Source organism: Dromiciops gliroides, chromosome 1, assembly GCF_019393635.1.
Source record: "Dromiciops gliroides isolate mDroGli1 chromosome 1, mDroGli1.pri, whole genome shotgun sequence".
Lineage (NCBI taxonomy): Eukaryota > Metazoa > Chordata > Mammalia > Microbiotheria > Microbiotheriidae > Dromiciops > Dromiciops gliroides.
Genome location: NC_057861.1, coordinates 632831881 through 632859176, shown reverse-complemented (window position 1 = coordinate 632859176; position 27296 = coordinate 632831881). Strand labels below are relative to the sequence as shown.

The 27296-nt window shown below is 38.8% G+C and overlaps 1 protein-coding gene across 1 annotated transcript in view; it reads right to left on the bottom strand.

The window, feature by feature from the left end:
- The window catches only part of LOC122753085 (phospholipid-transporting ATPase ABCA3-like), a 265236-nt gene that overhangs the window by 55186 nt on the left and 182754 nt on the right, over window positions 1–27296 (bottom strand). Inside the window, exons 15-16 of the mRNA XM_044000190.1 lie at window positions 12328–12478; window positions 9215–9313 (exon numbers count right to left, since the gene is read on the bottom strand). Coding sequence (XP_043856125.1) covers window positions 9215–9313; window positions 12328–12478 — 250 coding nt within the window. The remainder of the gene's footprint in view (window positions 1–9214; window positions 9314–12327; window positions 12479–27296) is intronic.

The window sequence follows — 27296 nt, the reverse complement described above, 5'->3', positions numbered from 1 at the left end:
GTATAATAGTATTCCATTACATTCATATACCACAACTTGTTCAGCCATTCCCCAATTGATAGGCATCCCCATAATTTTCAATTCCTTTCCATCACAAAAAGAGTTACTATAAATATTTTTGCACATGTGGGTCCTTTTACCTTTTTCATAATTTCTTTGGGATACAGACCTAGTGGTATTACTGGGTCAAAGGGTATGCAGTTTTATGGCCCTTTGGGCATAGTTCCCAATTGCTTTCCAGAATGGTTGGATCAGTTCACAACTCTACCAACAATGCATTAGTGTTCCAATTTTCCCATAAATGTTCTCCAACATTTATCATTTTCCTTTTTTTGTCATATTAGATAATCTGATAGGTGTGAGGTGGTTTTAATTTGCATTTTCTATAGTCAATAGTTATTGAGAGCATTTTTTCATATGACGATAGATAGCTTTAATTTCTTCATCTAAAAACTGCCTATTCATATCCTTTGACCATTTCTCAATTGGGGAATGACTTGTATACTTATAAATTTGATTCAACTCTCTATATATTTGAGAAATGAGGCATTTATCAGAAGCACTGGATATAAAAATTATTTCCCAGATTTCTGCTTTCCTTCTAATCTTGGTTGCATTTGTTTTGTTTGTGCACATGATTTTAAATTTAATGTAATCAAAATGATGCATATTACATTTCATAATGTTCTCTATCTCTTCTTTGGTTATAAATTCTTTCCCTATCCATAGATCTGACAGGTAAACTATTCCTTACTCTTCTAATTTGCCTATGATATCATCCTTTATACCTAAATAAGGTGTTATTTTCTTTGGATTTGTGTATGTGTGTGTGTGTGTGTGTGTACTTCTTTTATCAAGCTGCTAATTCTCTTTTCACAATTTTGTTGCATCACTTTCATTTCTTCCTCCAATTATTCCTCTATAACTTTTACCTCTTTCTTTAACTTTTCCAGGAATTTTAGCTGGCCTTGAGCCCAATTAGCATTTTTCTTTGAGGTTTTGCTTGTAACTGTTTTCACATTGTTATCTTCTTCAATTTTGTATCTTGGTTTTCCCTGCCACTGTAGTAGGTTTTGAATGGTCATGTTCTTTTGTTGTTGCTTGCTCATTTTCCCAGTCTATTTCTTTACTTCAAGCTTTATGTTAAAGTTGGACTCTACTCACTTTGGGGTGGGGAGGTATGTGTCAAAATTAAGGATTTTTTTATGTTGCTGTTTTCAAAATTAGTTCTGGGTGGGGGATCTGCAATTTTTTTGTGCTTCAAAGGTGGTGTTATCCTGGGAGAGGTGTGGTCACTGGTATCCTGCTCTGTGCTCTGGTCTTTACTAAGGAAGGGTCCCTGTTCCCTTATAGACATAAGTAGTAGTGTTTCTTTTGGCCCTGGAACTGTGACCAGGGCCCCTGTTCCCTTGTGAATGATCATGAGCACTCCTCTCTGCCCTGGAACTGTAAACCAAAACTGCTTATGAGCAATAGAGTTGCTGATCAGTGCCAGCCAGAGACAAAGGGGTCCTGTCATCTCTTTCTGACCAATTATCTGACCTCCTTATCATCTCTGCACTGAGGTTATAGAGTTCTTGCTGCTGGCTACCTTCAAGGCTCAGTGTTGATGCTCCTGGCATACTCCAGGCCTGTGCCCATCCCAATGTCACAGATCTCTCCTATGAATGTCCTAAGTTGTCTTAGACTAGAAAAATGTCTCTTTCTGATTTGAGGCATTATTTTAAAGTTAATTAGAAAGGAATTTTGGGAGAGTTCAGCTGGGTCCTGGCCTATACTATACCATGTTGGCTCCTCCAGAATGGATTTCTTCATTATATACTTTGTGGGGTTCAACAGTTTTGTGTGTGTGTGTGGGTGTGTGTGTGAGGCAATTGGGGTTAAGTGACTTGCCCAGGGTCACACAGCCAGTAAGTGTCAAGTGTCTGGGGCCGAATTTGAACTCAGGTCCTCCTGAATCTAGGGCCGGTATTCTATCCACTGTGCCACCTAGCTGCCCCGGGGTTCAACAGTTCTAACTAGGCTACAGATATGTTGGTTCTTTTGCCACCAATAATAACACAGAAATTCTAACATATTTATTCCATTTCACATTAGTAACCTACAATTCATAACCCTAAACTTTTGGTCTACACATATCAGTTTCAATTTTGAGGGGCTTCCCCAAAATCATTTTTTTGATTTCTGCCACTGTTCAGTGTTACCTCTGGGGAATATCTTAATATATATCACATGCAGGTCACCACAGGTGTTGGTTAAAAAACCTATATAGCCTTAATTATATGAAGAAAACCTGGCCTCACACAGATGTGTAGTTGGAAAAGAAAAGCATTTTTTTTTTTTTTTTGGTGAGGCAATTGGGGTTAAGTGACTTGCCCAGGGTCACACAGCTAGTAAGTGTTAAGTGTCTGAGGCCGGATTTGAACTCAGGTACTCCTGAATCCAAGTCCGGTGCTTTATCCACTGTGCCACCTAGCTGCCCCTTAGAGAAAAGCATTTTAATAGGCAAATAATGTCTTCATATTATAATGAAAATAGTTTTGAAAGGGTCTCAGGGACCTAAATGCTTCTAAAGACCACACTTGGAGACTCTCTACTCTAATGAATCCCATTCTCCCTTATGAGCCCAGACATATTGGCCTAAGTCTTGAGGCTTCCCTGAAAGGGGATTATGTTCTTGAGATTGTTAAGGGAGTTGAGTTGGCTTCCCACTGGGCCAGCACACTTTATATAACTCATAGAAATTATAGAGATCAAAGTCCAGTGTGCTCTTCTGCATTGTGGCTTAGTTCCTTACTGCTAAGTTAGCTCTAGGGCTTCATGCTTATTCTCTTTCTCTCCAGGTAAAAGAGTTGTAAATACCTTCATGGTCTTTTTGTTTATGTTCATCATGAGGACAGAAAGACAAGATTACAGAGTCTCATGAAATGATACTCCTCGTTGCCTTTGTGAACATAATGAAACAATTCCATTAACTACTTTGTCTTTCCAAGGAGAACCAATCAGCAATCTTTCCATTTAGCCATACCTTCCCTTTTTTTTTTTTTTTTTTAGTGAGGCAATTGGGGTTAAGTGACTTGCCCAGGGTCACACAGTTAGTAAGTGTTAAGTGTCTGAGGCTGGATTTGAACCCAGGTACTCCTGACTCCAGGGCCAGTACTCTATCCACTGTGCCATCTAGCTGCCCCCACACCTTCCTTTTATCTTCTGTTTTTATCATAAAAATATTAGTATTGATGTGTTTTAGTTTTTCTAGTAGGTCATTCTGTTGATCACTGGCATAAGGCAGCCCCAGCCATTGGGAACTAATCAGAATAGTCCTTTCAGCAAGGCTACCAGTGTGCTTGTGTGTGTGGTAGTGAGAGTCATATGTAGGAACCATGTGTGGCCAAGGTAACTTTAAGCTGCCAGGAATTAATGTCCTTTCTCCCTTCATTAAGTCCTCATGAAGCTTCCCTTGGCTGCAACATTTCTGTTGGGTGGGTTTTGCATCTGAGTTGCCAGGGGCTGCTCTTCTCCCTCCGTGGCTCAGCTCTTTTCTCTGCTGCCAGGAGAACTGTTCCCAAAAGCTGATTCTTCCCCAGAGTGACTGATTTTCTCTATCCTTTTCTGTATGGAGTGTGTCTTTGGTCCTTCAGCTGTCCTCTGCTCAAGTTGCTACTAGATATCATGGAGGGTTGGGGAGGAGAGAGAAATCCTTTCCTACCAAACTGCAGGAGGCTCCTTTACAAAGCACTTTTAAGTCTTCACTCCCTTGAATTCACCATTCCTTTTTATTTAAAGTCCCTAAAGGATTGGCTAATTTATTCAGATAATTACACTGTTCCCTTTTGATTCATTGACTAAATCCTGTGACTATGTCAACTAAGTGGGCAGAATGAAAACAATCACATCCTCTTTTCCTTTACAAATGTTCATATGAAAATGTTTAAATTACATTTAATGTTCAGATGACAATTTGCCAGTGCTAGAGACACAAAAACAAAAGCAGAGATAGCCCTTTAGGAGCTTTCATTTCTTTTTTTTTTTTTTTTAATTTTTGCAGGGCAATGGGGGTTAAGTGACCTGCCCAGGGTCACACAGCTAGTTAAGTGTCAAGTGTCTGAGGCTGGATTTGAACTCAGGTCCTCCTGAATCCAAGGCCAGTGCTCTATCCACTGCGCCACCTAGCTGCCCCCCCTTTATTTCATTTTAGTGGCGCAACCATACACACAGGTAGAAGAGTTTTGTGGGTTTGTCCCTTGTTGCTATCACAGCCCATTTCCTGCTTTATTAGATCACATTACCATTCAATCTTGGGCTTCCGAGCTCCCATTGCCCAAGGAAGGGACACAAAAAATTCTGGCTTTCCAGATTCTCTTCTCCCCAAGCACTTGAAGAAGTTTTTCTGCTACAAAGCTTATTTATTCCACCCTCCCTGCCAAATGTGTTCTTTATACAGGAAGATATATGTGGTACTTCATGGGAAGTTGCCTGAAAGTTAAGTAGGCTCTCCAGAGGAGCAAAATATTCTAATAGCCCACTTGGGGTACAGAGCCAATGTTTTCTGATGTTTCCCTTCTGTACTAAGCAGAATGTGAGAGCGACCAGTTGAACAAGACAATAAAGGTAAAGTGGTAAGGTGATTGAGAAAAGTATAGCTTCAACCTAGAGGTCTGCCCGGTGGCCAGGAGGTGCTTGTGTCTCTGGCAGCCCCTGAGATGTGTCCTATAGTAAATGCTCAGTATTTCTGATATAGAAACAAAAAGACCGGGTCAGCTAGGTGGTGCAGTGGATAGAGCACCGGCCCTGGAGTCAGGAGTACCTGAGTTCAAATCCGGCCTCAGACACTTAACACTTACTAGCTGTGTGACCCTGGGCAAGTCACTTAACCCTGATTGCCTCACTAATAAAAAAAAAAAAATCTCTGAAACAAAAAGACCAAGCAACTTTGGGAGGAGGAATTCTTTCCTGGACAATATTCCAGAATGAAACTTCAAGGAAATTATAAGAAATGGGGGCCTGGGGCAGGGAGTTTCCCATGAAAAATTCTGGGATAATGGAGTATAGGGAATTAAGGCTGGAAAGTAAGACTATCTTCAAAGGCCTATTAGGTGAAGGGCCAGTTAGATGCTGCCATACTGCGTCAACTCATGCAATTCTGAGTAGTTGAAGGCTTCCCAAAGACAGATGACAGTGATATCCAAGCTCTCCATTCTAGAAGCATCATCATGGAAACCTTGTACATCTTGCTCAGAGGACTTGCTCTTGAACTGCTAGGTTTGTCACTGCTTGAATTTTCGTGGTCCTTTCCCTGAGGTAACTGGTTTATCCGCCACTCTGATGGTGATCTGATCTGTGGGTGGTACACTAGGTTCATAATGGGGCTTTCAGTCTTTCAAAGTCTACTGCTGAAGCAGAGTTTGGGGGCCATGAAGAAGGATCTGGCAAAAGTTGTTTTTTCCACCTATTCCACCATCTCTTTGTATCCACTCCTGAGTTCTCCCTGATCATGCCTTTTGATCCACAGATTTCATTACTAGGTTTATGATACAAGGAGGTCAATAATAGAAAAGGGAGCAATATGCACAAAATATTCATAGAAGCATAATATATGATACTAAAACTCCAGATATAAACTATATGCCCCTAAATTGGGGAGTGGTTGGCAGATTGTGGGGATATTAATGCAATGGAATATTACTTTATTGTAAGAAAAAAAAGAATATTCAGAGAAACAAGACTTGCAGGAAAACTTGTACAAAGTGATGCAGAGTAAAGAAAGCACCAAAAGAATAATACACACAGTGATTACAAAATATTGAAGCAAAGACGACAAAAACTCAACTCAGACACAAATGATTATTACCAAATTATTAAAACTAAAACATGGATTCATTCTTTTTATTAAATAATAAACTACAAGTGTAGAAAACACTATTGGGGCTTCTGGGACAGAGCCAAGATGGTGGAAGAAAGGCAGTGGGCTCTTGAATTCATGACACAATTGCTCCATAAAACATTGAAATAATGCCGTAGGACAATGCCTGGAATAGCAAAACCCACAGAAGAATGTCCTGAAATCATCTTCTAACCAAGAACGGCTTGGAAGGTTAGAAGGAGGGAGCTGCTGTGCTGAGACAGGAGTAGAGCCCAACCCCACAGTCACCCTGACACAGATCCAGTCTCAGGAAGGCCTCACCAGAGAAGGAGACCCCCCAGAGCCTCTGAATCAGCTGAAGCACCAGTGTCATCTGGAACTAAGCTCACAGTCTGGTGAGAGGGCTGAGCCCTTGGCAGGGGGGAGACTACAGAGGTCTATGCTGGTACTGAGGCAGAACTTGGGTTTTTCACTCCTTCTGGGAACCAGGAGGTAGGCTTGAGTAGCAGTGGCCCAGGTGGGGGAGGGGCACAGGCTCATCGGAGCTAACAAGCACAACACACAAAGCTGGTTGATTAGCAAGTTGGTCTGGAGTCATCTATGGACCAGGGAACAGGCCAGGTGAGTGAAGAACTTGATCCTTCTTAAATCATACCACCTGAGACTTCTAAAGCTTTGGATACTGCAGCCTGGAAATGGTGCCCCACTTTAAGGAGCTAGAAGTCAAGTAAAAGAAAGGCAAGATGAGCAGACAGAGAAAGGTGAGGACCATAGGAAGTTTCTTTAGTGAACAAGGAAGACCAAGGGGCACCCTCAGAGGAAGATGTCAACATCAGGGCCCCTATATCTAAAGCTTCCAAGAAAAATATGAACTGGTCTGAGGCCATAGAGACATTCAAAAAAGGACTTTGAAGATAAAGTTAGACAGGTAGAGGAAAAAATGGAAAGATAAATGGTGGTGATGCAGAAAGGACATGAGAAAAAAGTCAACAGCTTGAAAAGTCAAATTAGCCAAATGGAAAAGGAGATACAAAAGCTCTCTGATGAAAATAATTGCCTAAGAATTAGGATTGAAGAAATGGAAGCTAGTGACTTTATGAGAAACCAAGACACAAAAAAGCAAATCCAAATGAATAAAAAAATAGAAGGCAATGTGAAATATCTTCTTGGAAAAAGTGCTGACCTGGGAAATAGGTCCAGGAGAGATAATTTGAAAATTATTGGTCTACCTGAAAATCATGATCAAGGAAAGAGCTTAGACATCATGTTCCAAGAAATTGTCAGGGAAAATTGCTCTGATATTCTAGAAGCAGAAGCTAAAATAGAAATTGAAAGAATCCACCCATCACCTCCAGAAAGAGATCCCAAAAGGAAAACTCCTAGGAATATTATAGCCAAATTCCAGAGCTCTCAGGTCAAGGAGAAAATATTGCAAGCTGCCAAAAAGAAAGAATTCAAGTACTGTGGAGCCCCAGTCAGGATAGCACAAGATCTAGCAGCTTCTACATTAAAGGACTGGAGGGCATGGAATATGATATTCCAGAGGGCAAAGGAATTGGGATTATAATCAAGAATAACCTACCCAGCAAAACTAAGTATAATCTTTCAGAGGAAAAAATGGGACTATCACTTTTGATCCTCACAAAATGAAAAAAACCCTTATTTTAAATTCTGCCTGTGTATGTGATTCAATTTTGTGTTGATGTTAAAGTGCTTTAGAGAATAGAGCCCTTTGAGCCATAATTATCTGAGGAATAATGTCACTTGGAGGCTTTCTCTCCGGTCATAAGTGATTGTAATTAAATTTTTTATAATTCATCCCCCAAAAGGGGGGGAAGTGTAAGAAGGAGGGTTCCTGTGTTTCTCCATGTCCTATTAAATTTTGGAAGAAGAAGGAAGCTTCTTGTCATCTATAGTAAAATAATATTTAATAGAGATCACAATATAAAAAAATATATCATTCTCACTGGGCAAGGAGCTTCCCCCAAATCCATCACACTCAGTTTCTGAAAAGGGAACTGTGGTGGGCCTAGACCAGTCTTGAGAATGTTCTTCCTGTGAAAAACAAAACACCTTGGGCAGCTAGGTGGTGCAGTGGATAAAGCACTGGCCCTGGATTTAGGAGTACCTGAGTTCAATCCGGCCTCAGACACTTGACACATACTAGCTGTGTGACTCTGGGCAAGTCACTTAACCCCCATTGCCCCGCAAAAAAAACCCAAAAAAACAAAAAAAGAAAAACAAACAAAAAAAAGAAAAACAAAACAACTTGATATGGGGGCAGACATCTCAATGTTACTAAGGAAGTAGGGGCCATTAAAGTTAATAGCAGGAAGCCAAATGATAAGTAGGTGTGCTTACTACAGGACTAGGACCAGGAATATGACCTCAGCTGTTTCAAGTATCCCCTGCCTCCTCAAAAGTTGTAACTTTATGGTTTCAAGATCCTCCTCCCCCAATCTATCCTCTGTAAAGGCATTGCCTTCCCTTCGGCTTATGGAGGAAAATGTTCTAAATCTTCTCCTTCCTGGGAGCTGAAGTTTAGACTTTTCTTCTTGGCCAAATTCCCTTGGGCCAAATAAAAACTTTACTTTAAATCTGATTGGAATGTGTGCGAATTAATTCTTTAAGTAAGGATATCCAAGGATCAATTTACCCATGACAGGAATTTTGAGAAAGTGCAAACATTAGAGTAATTACATTTATAAAGAAATTTTTAAAAGCCCATAGGAAGACTGAAGAAGGTTTACAATATTTTATTGAAAGCCCAAGAAAAAACAAGGGATCATACAAACATTTACCAAGTGCTTACACCATGGATATTTCAGACAGAGGGAAGAGTATTAGGGTGCTGACTTACCTTTTTCTTTTTTCTTTCTTTCTTTCTTTCTTTTTTTTTTTTGCAGGGCAATAAGGGTTAAGTGACTTGCCCAGGGTCACACAGCTAGTAAGTATTGAGTGTCTGAGGCCAGATTTAAATCCAGGTCCTCCTGAATCCAGGGCTGGTGCTTTATCTACTGCACCACCTAGCTGCCCCTGACTTACCTTTTTCAAATGATGATTTGATGGCAGAAATCCTTCTATAATTAGCCTCATTGGGTTTTTCTATTACTTATTTTATTTTCTTCCCGGTGTACAGCTATTATCATTTACACTTATTGATTCTCTCACTAGTTCCCTAATTTTGTAATGTTTAAATAATTTTTCATTATTGGATTTAGAATCTTTTGTAAGGAATTCTAGGGTTTTGGAGCCAACTGTAATTCACACTTCTGAGGCTTTACATTATTCCATGCCTTCTGCCATTCTCTCCTTATTAATGCAAACAAAGCCCAGGATCACCCCTTTACTCACCTAAGGAAGACTTCTTCCATAGTGGTAACAGAAGCCCCAAAGCTAGAGATACCCAACTCTTGTTGTCTCTCTTCCAGTTCTTCGAACAAAGCTTCAAACCTGAAAGAAGCAAGAGATAAAAAAGGAAAAACTAAAAAGTGCCTCCCCCCTTTAAGTGATATTTTAATACTTACTTCTGGTTCTCAAATGCCAGGACAGGAAGCAATCACTTGGCAAGAAACTTATATGGCCACTGTAAGAAATATAAGGGCCAAGGAAGTGACAAAAATAAAGAGCACAAACATAATCCACTTGGGGAATTTTTAATGTAGGAAAGGGATGCCAGTTTGAGGCAAAGTACAATGAGATTATTTTCTGAAATGAGAAAAGAATTCTATATTCAAAAGATTATTCTAATACTTTGGCTTATCAAGGACAGCCAGCAGAGCTAAAGTTTTTCCAAAGGGGTGAGTGAAGTGGTTTACCTGAGCAAAACTTATTCCTCATATAAATCAACAATATATCATGGAAGAATGGCAGCTACATTTCACACCAAAAGCTTTCTGGTAGGATTTCTCTCAAGTCTTTTCCCACTCCAATCCATCCTCCATTCATCTGCCTAAAGCAAAGATCTCACCATGTTACACTGCCCTCCCCGCCACCCCCAACCACTGAGCCCTCTCCCTTCCCTCCCCCTAATACACTGAACTCCAATTATTTCTATGGTCGAGTTGAAATACTCTGGCATTTAAAGCCCTCCACAGCCTGGCCCTTCCTACCTTTCCAGTCTTCTTATGTTTTATTCCAAGAAGTCTACGGTCCAGCAACACTGGCCTTCTTACAATTCTTACAGTCTCTTCTCAACTCAGTGTGCTTTCACTGCTATCCTCATGTCTGGAATGCTCTCCCTCCTCACTTCCTGTCTTCCCTGGATTCCCTCAAGAGTCAGTTCAGATCATACTTTTTGGAGGCCATTCCAGGTTCTCCTCTTTCCCCACTTTACCAATGCTAGTGTCTTTCTTGTGACATCGCTTTCCATTTCCACTTCATGTGTGTTCTATGTCCATAGTTATTTGCATGTTGTCATACCCATTAGCATGTAAGTTCTGTCAAAGTATTTAATAAATATTTGTTGACTAGCTGCTTGGTACCACTTCCCAAAGTAAGTAAATTAGCCTGTTCTAAAAATTTAGTGGGTTTTTTCCTTCTGTGTAGCAGTGGTGTGCCCTATTATCTTTCTCTAATTTTCCCAGGGAAATTTGTGATTTTAGCAGAAGCTTTAAGTGGGTTAACTTCCTAACTGCAGACACTCCTAATACACATGGTAATGTAACTCAGGGAATATATCTTCTCTTATTCCTGTGATCTTTTTAGGAAGAAGGGGGAGGAGAGAGAAAGAAGGAGAGAGATAGAGGAGAGGGAATAGTGAAAGGGGGATGGGGAGGCAGAGAAAATCAGACAGACACTGATTATCAGAACAAATTGTAAGACTCCAGAAGGGGAAAAGGTTACTCATTCCATGTCTGGAATTAAGATGATACTTTTTGTGACAGCAGCAAAACATGAACATGTCAAGACAAAAGGATGCTATCTGTGTTTTGCGCTCTCTCTGGGTTTGGTTTTTTTTTTTTGGTTGTTGTTTTTGGTTTACTCTTCCTTTCCAAATCAATACTACTGATTATCAATTATATCAATTGTTAATGGTAAAGGTAAACCAATCTAATCTCTTGTGGCTCCACTCAAAACCCCTATGACTTTCCAAACCACAAGATCCTCTCTGGCCATCATACCCCTTGATGTATGGTCTCTTATTAAAATGTAAGTAAACTCCTACAGGACAGGGACTGTCTTGCTTTTGTATTTGGATTACCAACACTTAACATAGTTTTTAGGGGCAGGTAGGTGGTGCAATAGACAGAGTGTCAGGCATGGAGTTGGGAAGACTCATCTTCCTGGGTTCAAATCTGGCCTGTAAGATGTCATGTTTGGGGTAAGGAGAGATTCTTGGGCTTGTTGAAGTTGTGGGTGGGCATGACCTAAAGAAACAAATGGAGTAGAATGACACCTTAAGGCTGATTCAAAACCCTTGACTTTATCTATATACTATACACATGAGCCAATATTACACCAGAGGTATTCACTTACTTCATGAATATTGCACATGCCAAAGGGGTAGTAACAAAGTCATAAGGAGTAGTGACAGGAGTCTAGAGGTTCTAAGCTCTGGCCTGTCAGAAAGACCATTGGCCAGACCTGAGGAAAGCGTAAGGGTAGGAGAAGATTGATTGACTCAATTGAATGACTCAGCTCTGCTTAAAATGGTAAGATGTTATGTTATGACACCATAACTGAGAACATCTCTCGGTTGAATCAAATTAATTATAGGCTTTACATTGGATGAACTGGAGTGACTTTACAAAGGCAGTGTGTTTGAACTGGTCAGTCAAACCCAGAGTTTTAAATATCTAGAAATTTGGTAAAAACCTGTAGTCAAGACCTTCAAAAGGAATTTCTTGGGGGAGGAGGGGAAGAAATGCTCCTCAGACTAGGTCTCTGGTCTCCTCTCCTCAACCCCACTTGTGAACATCAGTGTCCCAGTCGAATTCTGGATACAGTCAGTGTTAGGCTGCAGGGTCTGCACTGGGATTCAAGATTGGATGCAATGAAGAAAGGCAAATTCAAGGACCTACGAGGAGCCCAGCAGAAAAGTTATATAAAATCTAAGGGGACCATTCTGAGGATTCCATCAAAAGAACTTCTAGGATCTATGAGTGGGAAAGTATGTTACAGATTTGGGGGTTTTGTTTTGTTTCATACCAGCTGTATAACTGTAAATATCTCTGAAAACTATTTAAGCTTGCCTGATTCGTGGGTATCAATTGATACTAAAGAAGAGGAAGCATGGTAATGGACACATCTGAGCTACAGCAATAGAAACCTCCAATCCCTCAAGGCTATCCCTAGGGTTTTAGGGGATAAGAATTAGCTACTTAAATGTGAAGATTCAACTAGGTTCAATTGGGATAAGCAGAGGTAGGGAGAGAAGTTCTAGAGCTTGTGCTACACCAGGAAATCAACTCTCAATACTAAGCAACTAAAAGCCATCAGCATTGTTCTTACTGGATCCATCATACCTGTGTACATTTTCTTTGGGCAGGATAAATGATAACTCAGCTCCCATATTGCTTTCCAAAGAGGCATTCGGTATATGTCCATAAATCAGATTTTCAATTTCATGTAGGTTACAGTGATGGTCCTTCACCATCACCATATGGTATCCTGCACCTGAGAGAAAATATTTAAAGAACTAAATGAGCTATTTTGGTTTGGACAACTCCTTTCCTTACTTCACCCTTAAACTTCAATTATTTTCACTACGTCATCTCTATAGGAGATGCGGGTTTGATTGCCATCCTGAGATGTTTATCTCTGGAGTTCCTCTATCCTGATCCTCAGTTCTATCTCCAGTTATTCAGCTGGATCACAGGGCAAGAGGAATCTGGGCGGGGGGAGGGGGAGGCATGATAAATAAAAGGGACTTGTGTTCTTCATAAGGTTTTAGGGTGATCTTATATCTAGGTAGGCAAGGGTGCTCTTTGGACTACACATCCCAAAAAGCTTTTGGGGTAAAGAAAGAGCATGTTTACTGGGAGAGGGTCCTGAATATGACTCCGTGTGTGTGTGTGTGTGTGTGTGTGTGTGTGTGTGTGTATAAAAAGTATGGCATATATGTTTGTATAGGGAGTTAAGAAAGAAAGAAAGGGCAGCCAAATAAAGGAAAAGAAAAAAGGGGCCTTTGGGAAGACAGAGGACGGAGAGAAATGTACACTCCATGTCCTCTACTCTCAGTTCCTCTTCTGTTAACATGTGGCAGACAATGAGGAAGTTAGCCATGGTAGCTAGTCAAATCCAAACCTTTTTCTTTTGGTAGAAGTGGTAGAACAAGACGGATTGTCTGAGAATGAGCAGAGCTGTGCACAGAGCCAACCTAGAGAGACAGTTTTGATTCTTGTGACAGCCTGAGGCATATTGTGAGGGCCAATGCAACCCAAGATTTTCCAAAAGGTTTTCTATTATCCACTGTAAGTGATTGAGCTATTGCCTCTCCTGAAAAGGTTGGACAACAGAAAGATTAATAAAGAGTCATTGAAAGCAATGAGGAAATGCAGAAAGGGATTTGATGTGAAAACAGTTGCTGTACTTCATGTTATCTGGTTTTGGATTCTTCTTGATATTACCATGCTTTATATTTTAATTTGTAAAAATTATATCTCTTCCTGGATAACCTTTCCATTCTGAGTTTTTAATCACACTACTTTTTTAGTTTCTTTTTAAAATTAATTTTTAAAAATTAGCCAAATGACCTAGATATAAAGAGAAATATAATAAGAAAATGTGAAGAACATGGAACATATTACTTAGACTTACGAATAGGCAAACAATTTATGAGTAAATAAAAGATAGAGAGCAAAGGTAGGTATAAAATGGATAATTTCAATTACATTAAATTAAAAAGGTTTTATACAAATAAAACCACTATAGCCAAGAATAGAAGGAAAGCAAAAAATTGGGGGAAAATTTATAGAGAGTTTCTCAGATAAAGGTCTCATATTTTAAATATATAAAGAACTCTGTCAAATCTATAAGAATATGAATCATTTTCCAACTGATAAATGGTCAAAGGAAATGAACAGGTAATTTTTTTATGAAGAAATCAAAACAATTTATAGTCATATGAATAAAATGCTCTAAATAATTATTGATCAGAGAAATGCAAATTAAAACATCCTTGAAATATCATTTTATACATATTAGACCGGCTAAAATTATTGAAGGGAAAAGTGACAAATGTTGGAGGAGATGTGAAAAAATTGGGACACTAATTCATTTTTGGTGGAATTGGAAGTAATCCGACCATTTTGGAGAGCAATTTGGAATTATGTCCAAGGAGTTATTAAGCTGCCTAAACCCGTTGACCCAGCAATACCATTACTACTATTTCCAAAGGTGATCAGGCAAAAAGGAAAAGTACCTATATATTCTAAAATGTTTATAGCAGCTCTCTTTGTGGTGGCAAAGAACTGGAAATTTCAGGGATGCGCATCAATTAGAGAATGGCTGAACAAATAGTGATATAGGATTGTGATGGAATACTACTGTGCTATAAGGAATGATGAGCTCAATGATCTTAGGAAAACATGGAAGAACTTGCATGAAGTAATGAAGAATGAAATAGAGAACCAAGAGAACATTGTATACAATAATAATAATATTGTTTTAAGAATGATTGAGTGAATAAGTAATTTTGATTATTATAAATACCCAAATTAACTTTAAGACCATATGAAGAAATACACTATCTGCATTTAGAGAAAGAATTGATAAATAGAAGTATGTAAAGAATAATTTTACATATATACACAAACATATATACCTATATGTGCCTAATGCTAGCCATCTCTGGGGTAGAGTGGGGGGGGGGAAGGGAAGGAAAAGAGGTAGGGGGGAAGGAAATTTACCTGATAACTTTGTTGTATATTTAAAAGGAATAGCAAGTTATAAAATACATTTAATAACCCAATATTAGAAAAAGAAATAGAACAAATCATCAATTAACTCTCTAAGAAAAAACCCTCCAGGACCATATGGATTCATAAGTGAATTCTATCAAACATTTGAAGAACAATTAATCCCAATACTATATAAACTATCTGGAAAAATAGGTGGAGTCCTACCAAATTCCTTTTATGAGACAAATATGGTACTGATACCCAAACTAGGAAGAGTCAAAGCAGAGAAAGAAAATTATAACCTGATATAGGAAGCAAAAAGGGGTTAATAGAAAAACCTAAGACCCAAGCTCTAATTCAGATATGAGCTCTAAGAGGGAGTCAGACCCCAGTTAATGGATAACTTACAAGTCAGGATGCTAAGTTCTCTTACCCACAGTAATCAGTACCTATAATGGGAACAGGCTATAGAAACGCAAAACAGGAATAAATGAAAAATGAAGACATTTTGAAATTAGCCATGGGAATTAGAAAGAGACATGCATAGAAAAAGCCAAATTTGTCCCCAGATTCACCTTATGACGTGTAAATCCCCAAAACACACCTCCCCTGAAAAAGGTACCTGCCTCGGGGGTTGGCTTAAGACCCCAGGAACTCCAAATTAGGATAAGCCCTCCCCTGTATCTCCCAAAGGTGGAGAATATTATAATGAGAAGGACAGGCCCTCCCCTGTATCTCCCTAAGGTGAAGATTATTATAATGAGACTGATAATCAATTTATCCATACTATAAATATAACTGTCTTTTCTTTCACTATTCAAGAGATACCTTTCCACTATTCTGGTTCTCTCCCTGTGGTCACTCACAGTATTGCAATAAAACTTGGGAAACTGAGTCACTGAGTCTTGTAATTCTTTTGGGATGACTCACAATCAATTTGACCCTTAATTCCAGCCCACCTCATAACCCAATTTCCCTAATGAATATTGATGTAAAAATTTTAAACGAAATACTAGCAAAGAGATTACAGCAATATACCACAAGGATCATACACTATGACCAGGTGGGATTTATACCAGGAATATAGGGCTGGTTGAATATTAGAAAAACTATTAGCATAATTGACCATATCAATAACAAAGCCAACAAAAAATCATATGATTATCTTAATAGATGCAGAAAAAGCCTTTGACAAAACACAGTACCCATTCCTATTAAAAACACTAGAAAGCATGGGAATAAATGGAGCTTACCTTAAAGTGATAAGTAATGTTTATCTAAAACAATCAGCAAGCTTTTTTTGTAATGGGGATAAACTAGAAGTCTTCCTAATACAACCAGGGGTAAAGCAAGTATGCCCATTATCACCTCTATTATTTAATACTGTATTAGAAATGTTAGCTATAGCAATAAGAGAAGAAAAAGAAATTAAAGGAATTAGAATAGGCAAAAAGGAAACAAAACTATCACTCTTTGCAGATGATATGATGTTATACTTAGAAAATCCTAGAGAACCAATGAAAAAACTACCTGAAATTATAATCAACTTCAGCAAAATTGCAGGGTAAAAATAAACCACATAAATCATCAGCATTTCTCTATACTACAAAGTCCATCAGGAAGAGATAGAAAGAGAAATTCCATTTAAAATGACTGTAGACAATATAAAATACTTGGGAGTCTACCTACCAAGACAAACCTAGGAACTATATGAACACATCTCACACAAATAAAGTCAGATCTAAACAACTAGAATAATATTAATTGTTCATGGGTAGGCCCAGCCAATATAATTAAAATGACAATTCTACCTAAATTAATCTATTCAGTGCCATGCCAAACTAACAAAAATATTTTATGGACCTACAAAAATGAAAACAAAATTCATCCGGAAGAACAAAAACTCAAGAATATCAAGAAAATAAATGAAATGCGAAAGAAGGTAGTTTAGTCATTCCAGACTTCAAACTGTATTATAAAGCAGTAATTATCAAAATAATCTGCTACTGGGTGGGTGACTGTCCTGTGTCTGAGGACAGGTTTTGGCTGGGATCTCCTGGGTCCAGGGTAGATGCTTTGTCCACTGTGTCACCTAGCTGCCCCACGATGACATCTTTAGGGTAAAATTGAGGGGTGAGGGGAATGCACTGGGGGAGGGTGAAGGGCAGGGGTAGCATGGGGTGAAATCCCACATGAAAGAAACAGGAAAGGGTTTATGGAGTGGGGGAAGAAATGGGGGAGGATCAGGGCAATAAATGAACCTTACACTCATCAGAATTGGCTCAAGGAGGGAATAACATACACACTCAATTGGATGGAGTAATTTCTCTAACCCTGCAGGAAAATAGGAGGGGAAGGGTAAAAAGAGAGAGGGGCAAAAGAAGGGAGGGCAGAGTGGTTGAGGGGACAGACAGAAGCAAATCCCTTTTGAAGAGGTATAGGATGAAAGAAGATGGATAATAGAATAAATATCATGGGGAAAGGAATAGGATGGAGGGAAACAGTTAACAATAGTAATCATGAAAAAGAGAAAAGGGGGAAAAATTGTACAAAAATATTTATAGCAACTCTTTGTGGTGGCTAAGATTTGAGAATCAAGGGAATGTCCATCAATTGAAGAATGACTGAAGAAGCTGTGGCATATGATTGTAGTGGAATGGTATTGTGCTATAGGAAATGACAAACAGGATGATACCAGAAAAGCCTGGACTCATATGAATTGGTGTATAGTGAAGTGAGCAGAACTGGGAGGACATTGTGCATAGTGACAGCAATATTGTTCTATGAGCAATTGTGAATATCTTAACTACTCTCAGCAATGCAATGATCCAAGACAATCCCAAGGAACTAATGAGGAAGCTTACTATGCACCCCCATAGAAAGAACTGATAAAAAGAACACTTGTGGATTGTACATATATAACCTGGTTAATGTCTTGTGAAGAGGGGAGGAAAGGGAGGGTGGGAGAAAAATTTGGAACTCTAAATCTTATGAAAATGAATGTTGAAAATTACCCTTACATGTAACTGGAAAAAATAAAATAAATGTTTGTTGCAAAGAAAAAAAATCTTCCACTGGGTAAGAACTAGAGTGGTGGATCAATGGAATAGATTAGGTACAAATTACAGTACAGTAAATGATCATAGTGATGTAGCATATGATAAAACCAAAGATATAAGCTTTTGGAACAAAAACTGCTGGGAAAACTGGAAAACAGTATGGCAGAAACTAGGTATAAACCAGTATCTCACACCATATATCTAGATAAGGTCAAAAAGAGTACATGATTTACACACAAGGCTGATACCATAAGCAAATTAAGAGAACATGTAATAGTTTATTGGTCACATTTATGGATAAGGGATGAATTTAGGACCAAAGAAGATATAGATACAAATAGATAATAATGATTATATAAAATTTAAAAGTTTTTTGTACAAACAAAACCAATGCAAACAAAATTATAAGGAAAGCAGAAAACTGGGAAGAATTTGTGGCAACAAATATATTTCTCAAATATATAAAGAACTGAGTCAAATTTATAAAACTGTAAGTCATTCCCCAATTGATAAATGGTCAAAGCATATGAACAGGCAGTTTTCAGATGAAAAAATAAAAGCTATCTATAGACATGAAAAATGCTCTACATCACTATTGTTCAGAGAAATGCAAACTAAAACATCTCTGAGGTACCACCTCACACCTATTAAATTGGCTAATATGACAAAAATGGAAAATGTTGGATGTTGGAGGGCATGTAGGAAAACTGGGACACTAATCCACTCTTGGTGGAGTTGTAAATTGATATAACCATTTTGGAGAACAATTTGGAACTACAATCAAAGAGCTATAAAACTGTACATACCCTTTGATCCAGAAATACCCCTGCAAGGTTTATATCCCAAAGATACCCCCAAAAGGGAAAAGGACCTATTTGTACAAAAATATTTATAGTAGTTCTTTTAGTGGTGGCAAAGAATTGGAAATTGAGGGGATACCCATCAATTGGGGAATAGCTAAGAAAGTTATGGCATATGATTGTAATGGAATATTATTGTGCTATAAGAAATGACAAGCAGGATGATTTTTAGAAATACAAGGAAAGACTTACATGAACTGTATAGTGAAGTGAACAGAATAAGAGAATGCTGTACACAGTAACAGCAATATTATTTGATGAAGAACTGTGAATGACAGCTATTCTCAGCAATACAATGATCCAAAACAATCCCAAAGGTGTAATGATGAACCATACTATCCACCTTCAGAGAAAGAACTGATATTGATTGAAGATAGATTGAAGAATGCTATTTTAACTTTCTTTTTCTCCCTTTTATTAGAATCTTCTTGTAAAAATGACTGATATGGAAACATTTTACATAATTTCATAAGTATAACCTGTATCTGATTGCTTGACCTCTTCAGGGAGCGAGGAGGGAGAGATATAATATAGAACTCAAAATTTTAAATAAAAATGTTAAAAATTTAGAAAATAATGGATTTGTATTTTCATGTGCAATCATCTCTTTAATTGCACTATGTTATGGAAATGCTTGTTTTATTCCAAAAATTTTAAAAATTAAACCAGTCTGCTTTTCCTTCCTTCCATCTCCCCCTCAGGATGAAAAAAGTCAAATATTTCACAACAAATATACATATAATCAAGGAAAACACATTCCCACACTACCTATATCCAAATACATACTTGTGTATATGTTAAATAGATACACCCACACATATGTGTATTCATATGCATACATATATATGTTTCAAGTTGTACTCTGAGTGGTGGTGGACACCTCTCTGTCAGGTTGTTTCATTACATTGATCAGAGTTCTTATGCCTTTCAAAGTTGTTTTTATAATAGTGTTATTGTATAAATTGTTCTCAGTTGTGCTCACTTCACTCTGCATCAGTTCAGAAAAAGTCTTCTTAGATTTCTCTGTAACTATCCCGTTTCATTTCCTACAGCATGAATACATTAATACATAAATATACTATAATTTGTACAGCTAGTCCCTAATTGATGGGCACACCTCAGTTTCCAGTTCTTTGCTACCACAAAAAGAACTGCTATAAATTTTTTTTACATATGGATCCTCTTTTCCTTCATTGATCTCTTTTGTTTTTTAAATCTCCATTTTATTCATTTATTTATTAATCTATTTATTCATTCATTTACTCATTTATTTGTTTATTTATTTAAAGTTTTGAGTTCCAAATTCTATCCCTCTCATTCCTTCCCTCCCTACCCTCCCCCCTCCCTGAGGTGCTAAGCAATAAGATATAGGTTATACATGTGCAATTATGTAAAACATTACCATATAAGTAATTTTATATAAAAGACTCAAGTTTAAAAAAAACACAAAATATCATGCTTCAGTCTGTGTTCAATCAATATCAATTCTTTCTCTAGAGGTGGATAGTATGCTTTATCATTAGTCCTTTAGGATTGTCTTGGATCATATTGCTGAGAGTAGTTAAGTCATTCACAATTGCTCATAGAACAATAATGCTGTCACTGTGCATGGTGTTCTCCTGGTTCTGCTCACTTCACTATACATCAATTCATATGACTCTTTCCAGGTTTTTCTGAAATTATCCTGCTTGTCAATTCTTATAGTACTACAATATTCCATTACAATCATATACCACAGCTTGTTTAGTCATTCCCCATTTGATGGGCATTCCTTTGATTTCCAATTCTTAGCCACTACAAAGAGTTGCTATAAATATTTTTTGTACAATTATTTTGTTTCTCTTTTTCATAGTTACTATTGTTAACTGTTTCCCTCTATCCTATTCCCTTCACCATGATTATTTAATCTATTATCTATCTTCTTTCATCCTATCCCTCCTCAAAGGGGATTTTATTCTGACTGCCCCTTCCTCCAATCTGCCCTCCTTTCTTTTGCCCCTCCCTCCTTATCCCCTTCCCTCCCTACTTTCCTGTAGGGTAAAATAGATTACTCCACCCAATTGAGTGTGTATGTTATTCCCTCCTTGAGCCAACTCTGATAAGATTAAGGCCTTTGAGCCAATTCTGATGAGTGTAAGGTTCACTCACTACCTGCTTCTCCCCCATCTTTCCCCCTACTCCATAAACCCTTTCCTGTTTCTTTCATGTAGGATTTCACCACATTCTACCTCTCCCTTTCCCCCTCCTCCATTTTAGTCCTCTCACCTCTCAATTTTACCCTTAAGATGTCATCATGGGGTAGCTAGGTGACATAGTGGAAAAAGCACCCACCCTGGACCCATGAGGACCTGAGCCCAAATCTGGCCCCAGTCACAAGATACTCACCCACTGCTCATCCCCGGGCATGTCACCCAACCCTGACCACCCCAGAAAAAGAAAAGATAAATGCTTTACAGATATCATCCCTTCGTAATCAATTCCTACCTGTGCTCTCTGTCATTTCTATCATCTGTCCTAATTTTGAGAAATTTCTTATGACTTAGATGTATTATCTTCCCATATAGGAATGTAACCAGTTTGACCTTTAACATCCCTCTTAATTTCTTTTTCCTGTTTACCTTTTTATGATTCTTTAGTGTCTTGTATTTGAAAGTCAAATTTTCCATTCAGTTCAGGTCTTTTCATCACAAATACCTGAAAGTCTTCTTTTTCATCGAAATCCCATTTTCCCCCTGAAAGATTATACTCAGTTTTGCTGGGTAGGTGATTTTTGGTTGTAAACCCAATTCTCTTGCCCTCTGGAATATCATATTCCATGCCCTCTGATCTTTTAATGTAGAAGCTGCTAGATCTTGTGTTATCCTGACTGTGACTCCACAGTACTTGAATTATTTCTTTCTGGCTGTTTGCAATATTTTCTCCTTGACCTGGGAGCTCTGGAATTTGGTTATAATATTCCTGGGAGTTTTCATTTTGGGATTTCTTTCAGGAAGTGATTGGTGGATTATTTTCATTTCTATTTTATCTTCTGCTTCTAGAATATCAGGGCAATTTTCCCCTGACAATTTCCTGGAAGATGATGTCTAAACTCTTATTTTGATCATGGTTTTCAGGTAGTCCAATAATTTTCAAATGATCTCTCCTAGATCTATTTTCCAGGTCAGCTGTTTTTCCAAGAAGATATTCACATTTTTTTATTCATTTGGATTTGCTTTATTGTGTCTTGATTTCTCATAAAGTCATTTGCTTCTATTTACTCAATCTTAATTTTTTTTTTTAGCAACAAACATTTATTTTATTTTTTCCAGTTACATGTAAGGGTTGTTTTCAACATTCATTTTCATAAGATTTAGAGTTCCAAATTTTTCTCTCTCCCTCCCTCCCTTTCCTCCCCCCTCCACAAGACAGCAACCAGGCTATATATGTACAATCCACAAGTGTTCTTTTTATCAGTTCTTTCTATAGGGGTGGATAGTAAGCTTACTCATTAGTTCCTTGTTATTATCTTGGATCATTGCATTGCTAAGAGTAGTTAAGTCATTCACAATTGCTCATTGAACAATACTGCTGTCACTATGCACAATGTCCTCCCAGCTCTGCTCACTTCACTATACAACAGTTCATGAGTCTTTCCAGGTTTTTCTGGGATCATCCTGTTTGTCATTTCCTATAGCACAAGACCATTCCACCACAATCATATAGCACGGCTTCCTCCATCATTCCTGAATTGATGGACATTCCCTTGATTCTCAACTCTTAGCCTCCATAAAGAGTTGCTATAAATATTTTTTGTACAACCTCCCCTTTTCTCTTTTTCATGACTTACTATTGTTAACTGTTTCCCTTCCATCCTATTCCCTTCCCCATGATATGTACTCTATTATGTATCTTCTTTCATCCTATCCCTCTTCAAAAGGTATTTGCTTCTGTCTGTCCCCTCCCCCACTCTGCCCTTCCTTCTTTTGCCCCCCTCTCGTTATCCCCTTCCCCTCCTATTTTCCTGCAGGGTTAGAGAGATTATTCCACCCAGTTGAGTGTGTCCATTATTCCCTCCTTGAGCCAATTCTAATGATATTGAGGTCTTTGGGACAATTCTGATGAGTGTTAGGCTCATTTACTGACCAGATTAAACAGATTACTCCACCCAGTTGGGTGTGTGTGTTAGTCCCTCCTTGAGCCAACTCTGATGAGTTTAAGGTCTTTGAGCCTTTTCTGATGAGTGTAAAATTCATTTACTGCCCTGCTCCTCTCCCATCTCTTCCCCCACTCCATAAGCCTTTTCCTGTTTCTTTCATGTAGGATTTCACCTCTGCCCTTCCCCCTCCCCCATTGCATTCTCCTCACTCCTCAATTTAACCCTAAAGATGTCATCATGGGTCAGCTAGGTGACACAGTGGACAAAGCATCATCCCTAGACCCAGGGGAATTCCAGCCAAAACCCAGCCTCAGACACAAGACAGTCACCCACTGTATGACCCCAGGCATGTCCCCCAACTCCAGTTTTTTATAGTTCTCTAGAGTCTTGTATTTGAAAGTCAAATCTGCCATTCAGTTCAGGTCTTTTCATCAAAAATATCTGAAAGTCCTCTTTTTTATTAAAGTCCCATTTTTCCTCTGAAATATTATGCTGAGTTTTACTGGGTAGGTGATTCTTGGTTGTAATCCCATTTCCTTTGCCCTCTGGAATATCATATTCCATGACCTCTGGTCCTTTAATGTAGAAGCTGCTAGATCTTGTGATATCCTGACTGGGGCTCCACAGTACTTGAATTCTTTCTTTTTGGCAGTTTACAGTATTTTTTCCTTGACCTGAGAGCTCTAGAATTTGGCTATAATATTCCTAGGAGTTTTCCTTTGGGGATCTCTTTCTGGAGGTGATCGGTGCATTCTTTTAATTCCTATTTTAGCTTCTTCTAGAATTTCAGGGCAATTTTCCCTGACAATATCTTGGAAGATGATGTCTAAGCTCTTTCCTTGATCATGGCTTTCAGGTAGACCAATAATTTTCAAATTATCTCTCCTGGACCTATTTTCCAGGTCAGCACTTTTCCCCAGAAGATATTTCATATTGCCCTCTATTTTTTATTCATTTGGATTTGCTTTATTGTGTCTTGGTTTTTCATAAAGTCACTGGCTTCCATTTGTTCAATCCTAATTCTTAGGCAATTATTTTCATCAGAGAGCTTTTACATTTGGCTTTTCAAGCTGTTGACGTTTTTCCTCATGTCTTTCCTGCATCCACCTCATTTCTCTTTCCACTTTTTCCTCTACCTCTCTAGCTTCTTCAATGTCCTTTTTGAGAGCCTCTATGGCCTGAGACCAATTAATATTTTTCTTGGTAGGTTTAGATATAGGGGCCCTGATGTTGACATCTTCCTCTGAGGGTGCACCTTGGTCTTCCTTGTTACTGAAGAAACTTTCTATGGTCCTCACCTTTCTCTGTCTTCTCATCTTGACTTTCTTTTACTTCACTTTTAGCTCCTTAAATTGGGGCACTCTTTCCAGGCTGCAGTATCCCAAGCTTAAGAAGTCCCAGGTAGTATGATTTAAGGAGGATCAGGTTCTTCACTCGCCTGGCCTGTTCCCTGGTCCATAGATGACCCCAGACCAACTTGCTAATCAACCAGCTTTGTGTTTTGTGGTTGTTAGCTCTGACAAGCCTGTGCCCCTCCCATACCTGCGAACCTCCTGGTTCTCAGCAGGGGTGAAAAATCCAAGTTCTGCCTCAGCACCAGCATAGACCCCTGTAGTCTCCCCCCTGCTCAGGGCTCAGCCCTCTCACCAGACTGTGAGCTTAATTCCAGACAACACTGGTGCTTTAGCTGATTCAGAGGCTCTGGAGTCTCCTTCTCTGGTGAGGCCTTCCTGGGACTGGATCTGTGTCAGAGTGACTGTGGTGTTGGGCTCGACTCCTTTATCAGCACAGCAGCTCCCTCCTTCTGACCTTCCAAGCCTTTCTTGGTTAGAAGATGATTTCAGCACATTCTTCTGTGAGTTTTGATCACAATCCTAATTTTTAAGCAATGATTTTCTTCAGAGACCTTTTGTACCTCCTTTTCCATTTGGCCAATTTGGCTTTTCAAGGTGCTGACTTTTTTTTTCATGACTTTCCTTCATCACTCTCATTTATCTTTCCATATTTTTCTTTACCTCTCTTACTTTTCCCTCTACCTCTCCTACTTTATCTTCATAGTCCTTTTTGAGTGCTTCTATGGCCTCAGACCAATTCATATTTTTCTTGGAAGCTTTGGCTGTAGGAGCCCTGACACTGCTATCCTCTTCTGCAGCTGATTCAGAGGCTCCAGGGTTCTCTTTTTCTGGTGAGGCCTGCCTGGGACTGGATCTGGGTCAGCATGACCATGGGGATAGGCTCCACTCCTGCCCCGGCACAGCAGCCTCCCTCCTGCAGACCTTCTAAGCCATCTTTGGCTGGAAAATAGTCTCATCCTGTTCTTTTCTGGGTTCTGCTGCTCCAGGAACTGTCCTCTGGCATTATTTGGAGGTTTTTTTGAGTGATCATGTCTTGAGTTCTAAGAGCTTTCCTCCACCATCTTGGCTCCACCCTGGAAATCCATTCCTTCATTGATCTCTTTGATGTATACACCTAGTAACAGTGTTGAGACACAAATCCAAACTTCTTTCCAGAATGGTTGGAGCAGTTCACAGCTCCAATAACAGTGCATTAAGATATCTGTGTTACCATATCCCTCAATTTCCAATTCTTTGTTACTACGAAAAATCTCCTATACCTATTTTTGCTCATATGGTTTCTTTTCCTCTTTCTTTGGTTTCTTTGCAGGTACAAATATAATAGCAGTATTGCTGGGTCAAAGGGTATAAGTAGTTTAGTAGTTTTTGGGGCATAGTTCCAATTTGCTTTCCAGAATGGTTTAAGGTGACCACACATTAGATTTTTTAGACAACACATTTAGATTTTAAACCTCATACACAATAACATTGCATGAGTATATCTGTTTTCCTACAGCCCTTCCAGCATTTCTCAATTTCCTTTTTTTTGGTCAACATTACCAATTTGATGGGTATAAATTGTAATCTCAGCATTATTTTAATGTACATTTCTCTAATTAATAGTGATTCAAAGAATTTTTCATTTGTTTTTTTATACCTTAGTGTCTTCTTTTGAAAACTGTCCATATTCTTTGACTATCAATCAGAGAATGGGTTTTTCTATTACATTTTCCTGGTTCTCCTCCAACCTCAGGATGGCTCCTTCTTAAACTCCTTTGCTGGACATGCAGATTATCCCTGCTAACTGTGAATAGAAATGCCTTTCTTCCCCTGCTCCCTCTCTATGAAATGGACCTGGGAATATGTATGTTTCTGTTCTGTGTAATTTGTCCTCCTCAGTTTCAGGTGCTCCCCAGGAGGTAATCCCCATGAAACCCAAGAGTCTGCACCATACTTACCTTGGAGCCAGGATGTCAGGCAGAGTGATATAGCCAGCTAGTCCAGCATAGAAGCCCCCAAAGCCCTGAATCCAATCCCTGGGTTCTCTTCCCCAGAGACTAAGATGCTATAAAAGGAGTATTATACTTTTCATGTGTTGAAGATTAAGTTTGTTATTTATAATTATACTTTTGGGAGTAAATATTTCTGTGTAAAAGCTAATGTGCTAGTGGCTAATGGAACTGGGGTACAGGTGAGCCTATCACACCTATAGTGGGGGCAATACCATTGGTATTGGTCTGGTGCCAGTGTTACCCTTTAAGGTAACAGAGAACTCTGGAGGATGAGTGAAATGTAACATACACATGGTAATCAGTATTATACTAATTTTCAGGGAATTTGTTACTTGGGCAGGATTTTGTATATATCATGCCATGTAGCTAATTCCCTTTCTAATTCTTTCTTCCATAACTCTCATTTCTTTTGTATTTTTTTTCTAAAGTACTCTCATTTGTCAAAACATTTTAAACTCTAAAAAAACCCTCTTGCTTTATCTACTGCAGAAATTCTAATTGAATTTATGTCAAAGCTGTGCTTTTCTTTGAGGCTTTGCTCATAGATGTTTCAGAGTCATTCTCTTCTGGTTTTGTCTCTTCAGCATTCCCACAACCACAATAACTTTTTCTGCTGAGATTCTTTTTCCCCCTCACTCTTCCAGCCTACTTCCTGACTATGGATTTTATATTAGGGCTGGGCTCTACACACTTCAGGGAAAGTTTGGGCTGGTCCCATTGTCTTCTTGGGGGTATCAAGTGTTGGTCTGTTCCAGGGCAAAGTCTGAGCATTGTCTTCCTGGTTTGAATTCTGCAAGTTCTTCTCCTGGTTTGGAACTGAGCAACATTATGTTGCTGCTTAACTATCAGCCGGCTGTGATGTTCTGCAGGTTCAGTGACAGAACTGCAGATTTCCCCTTGATTTGGAATTCTTGCCCTGACTATTTTTCTGCAGAGCTAGAACTGAGATCCTATTCTGCTCCTGGGATCTGAGCTAATGGGGCTACTTGCTTTTGAACTTGGTCCCCTCTCAGCTCAGCTCACTGTCTAGGGCCTGCTATCATCTTTTTTTTTTTTTTTTAAGTGAGGCAATTGGGGTTAAGTGACTTGCCCAGGGTCACACAGCTAGTAAGTGTTAAGTGTCTGAGGCCTGATTTGAACTCAGGTACTCCTGACTCCACGGCCAGTGCTCTATCCACTGCGTCACCTAGCTG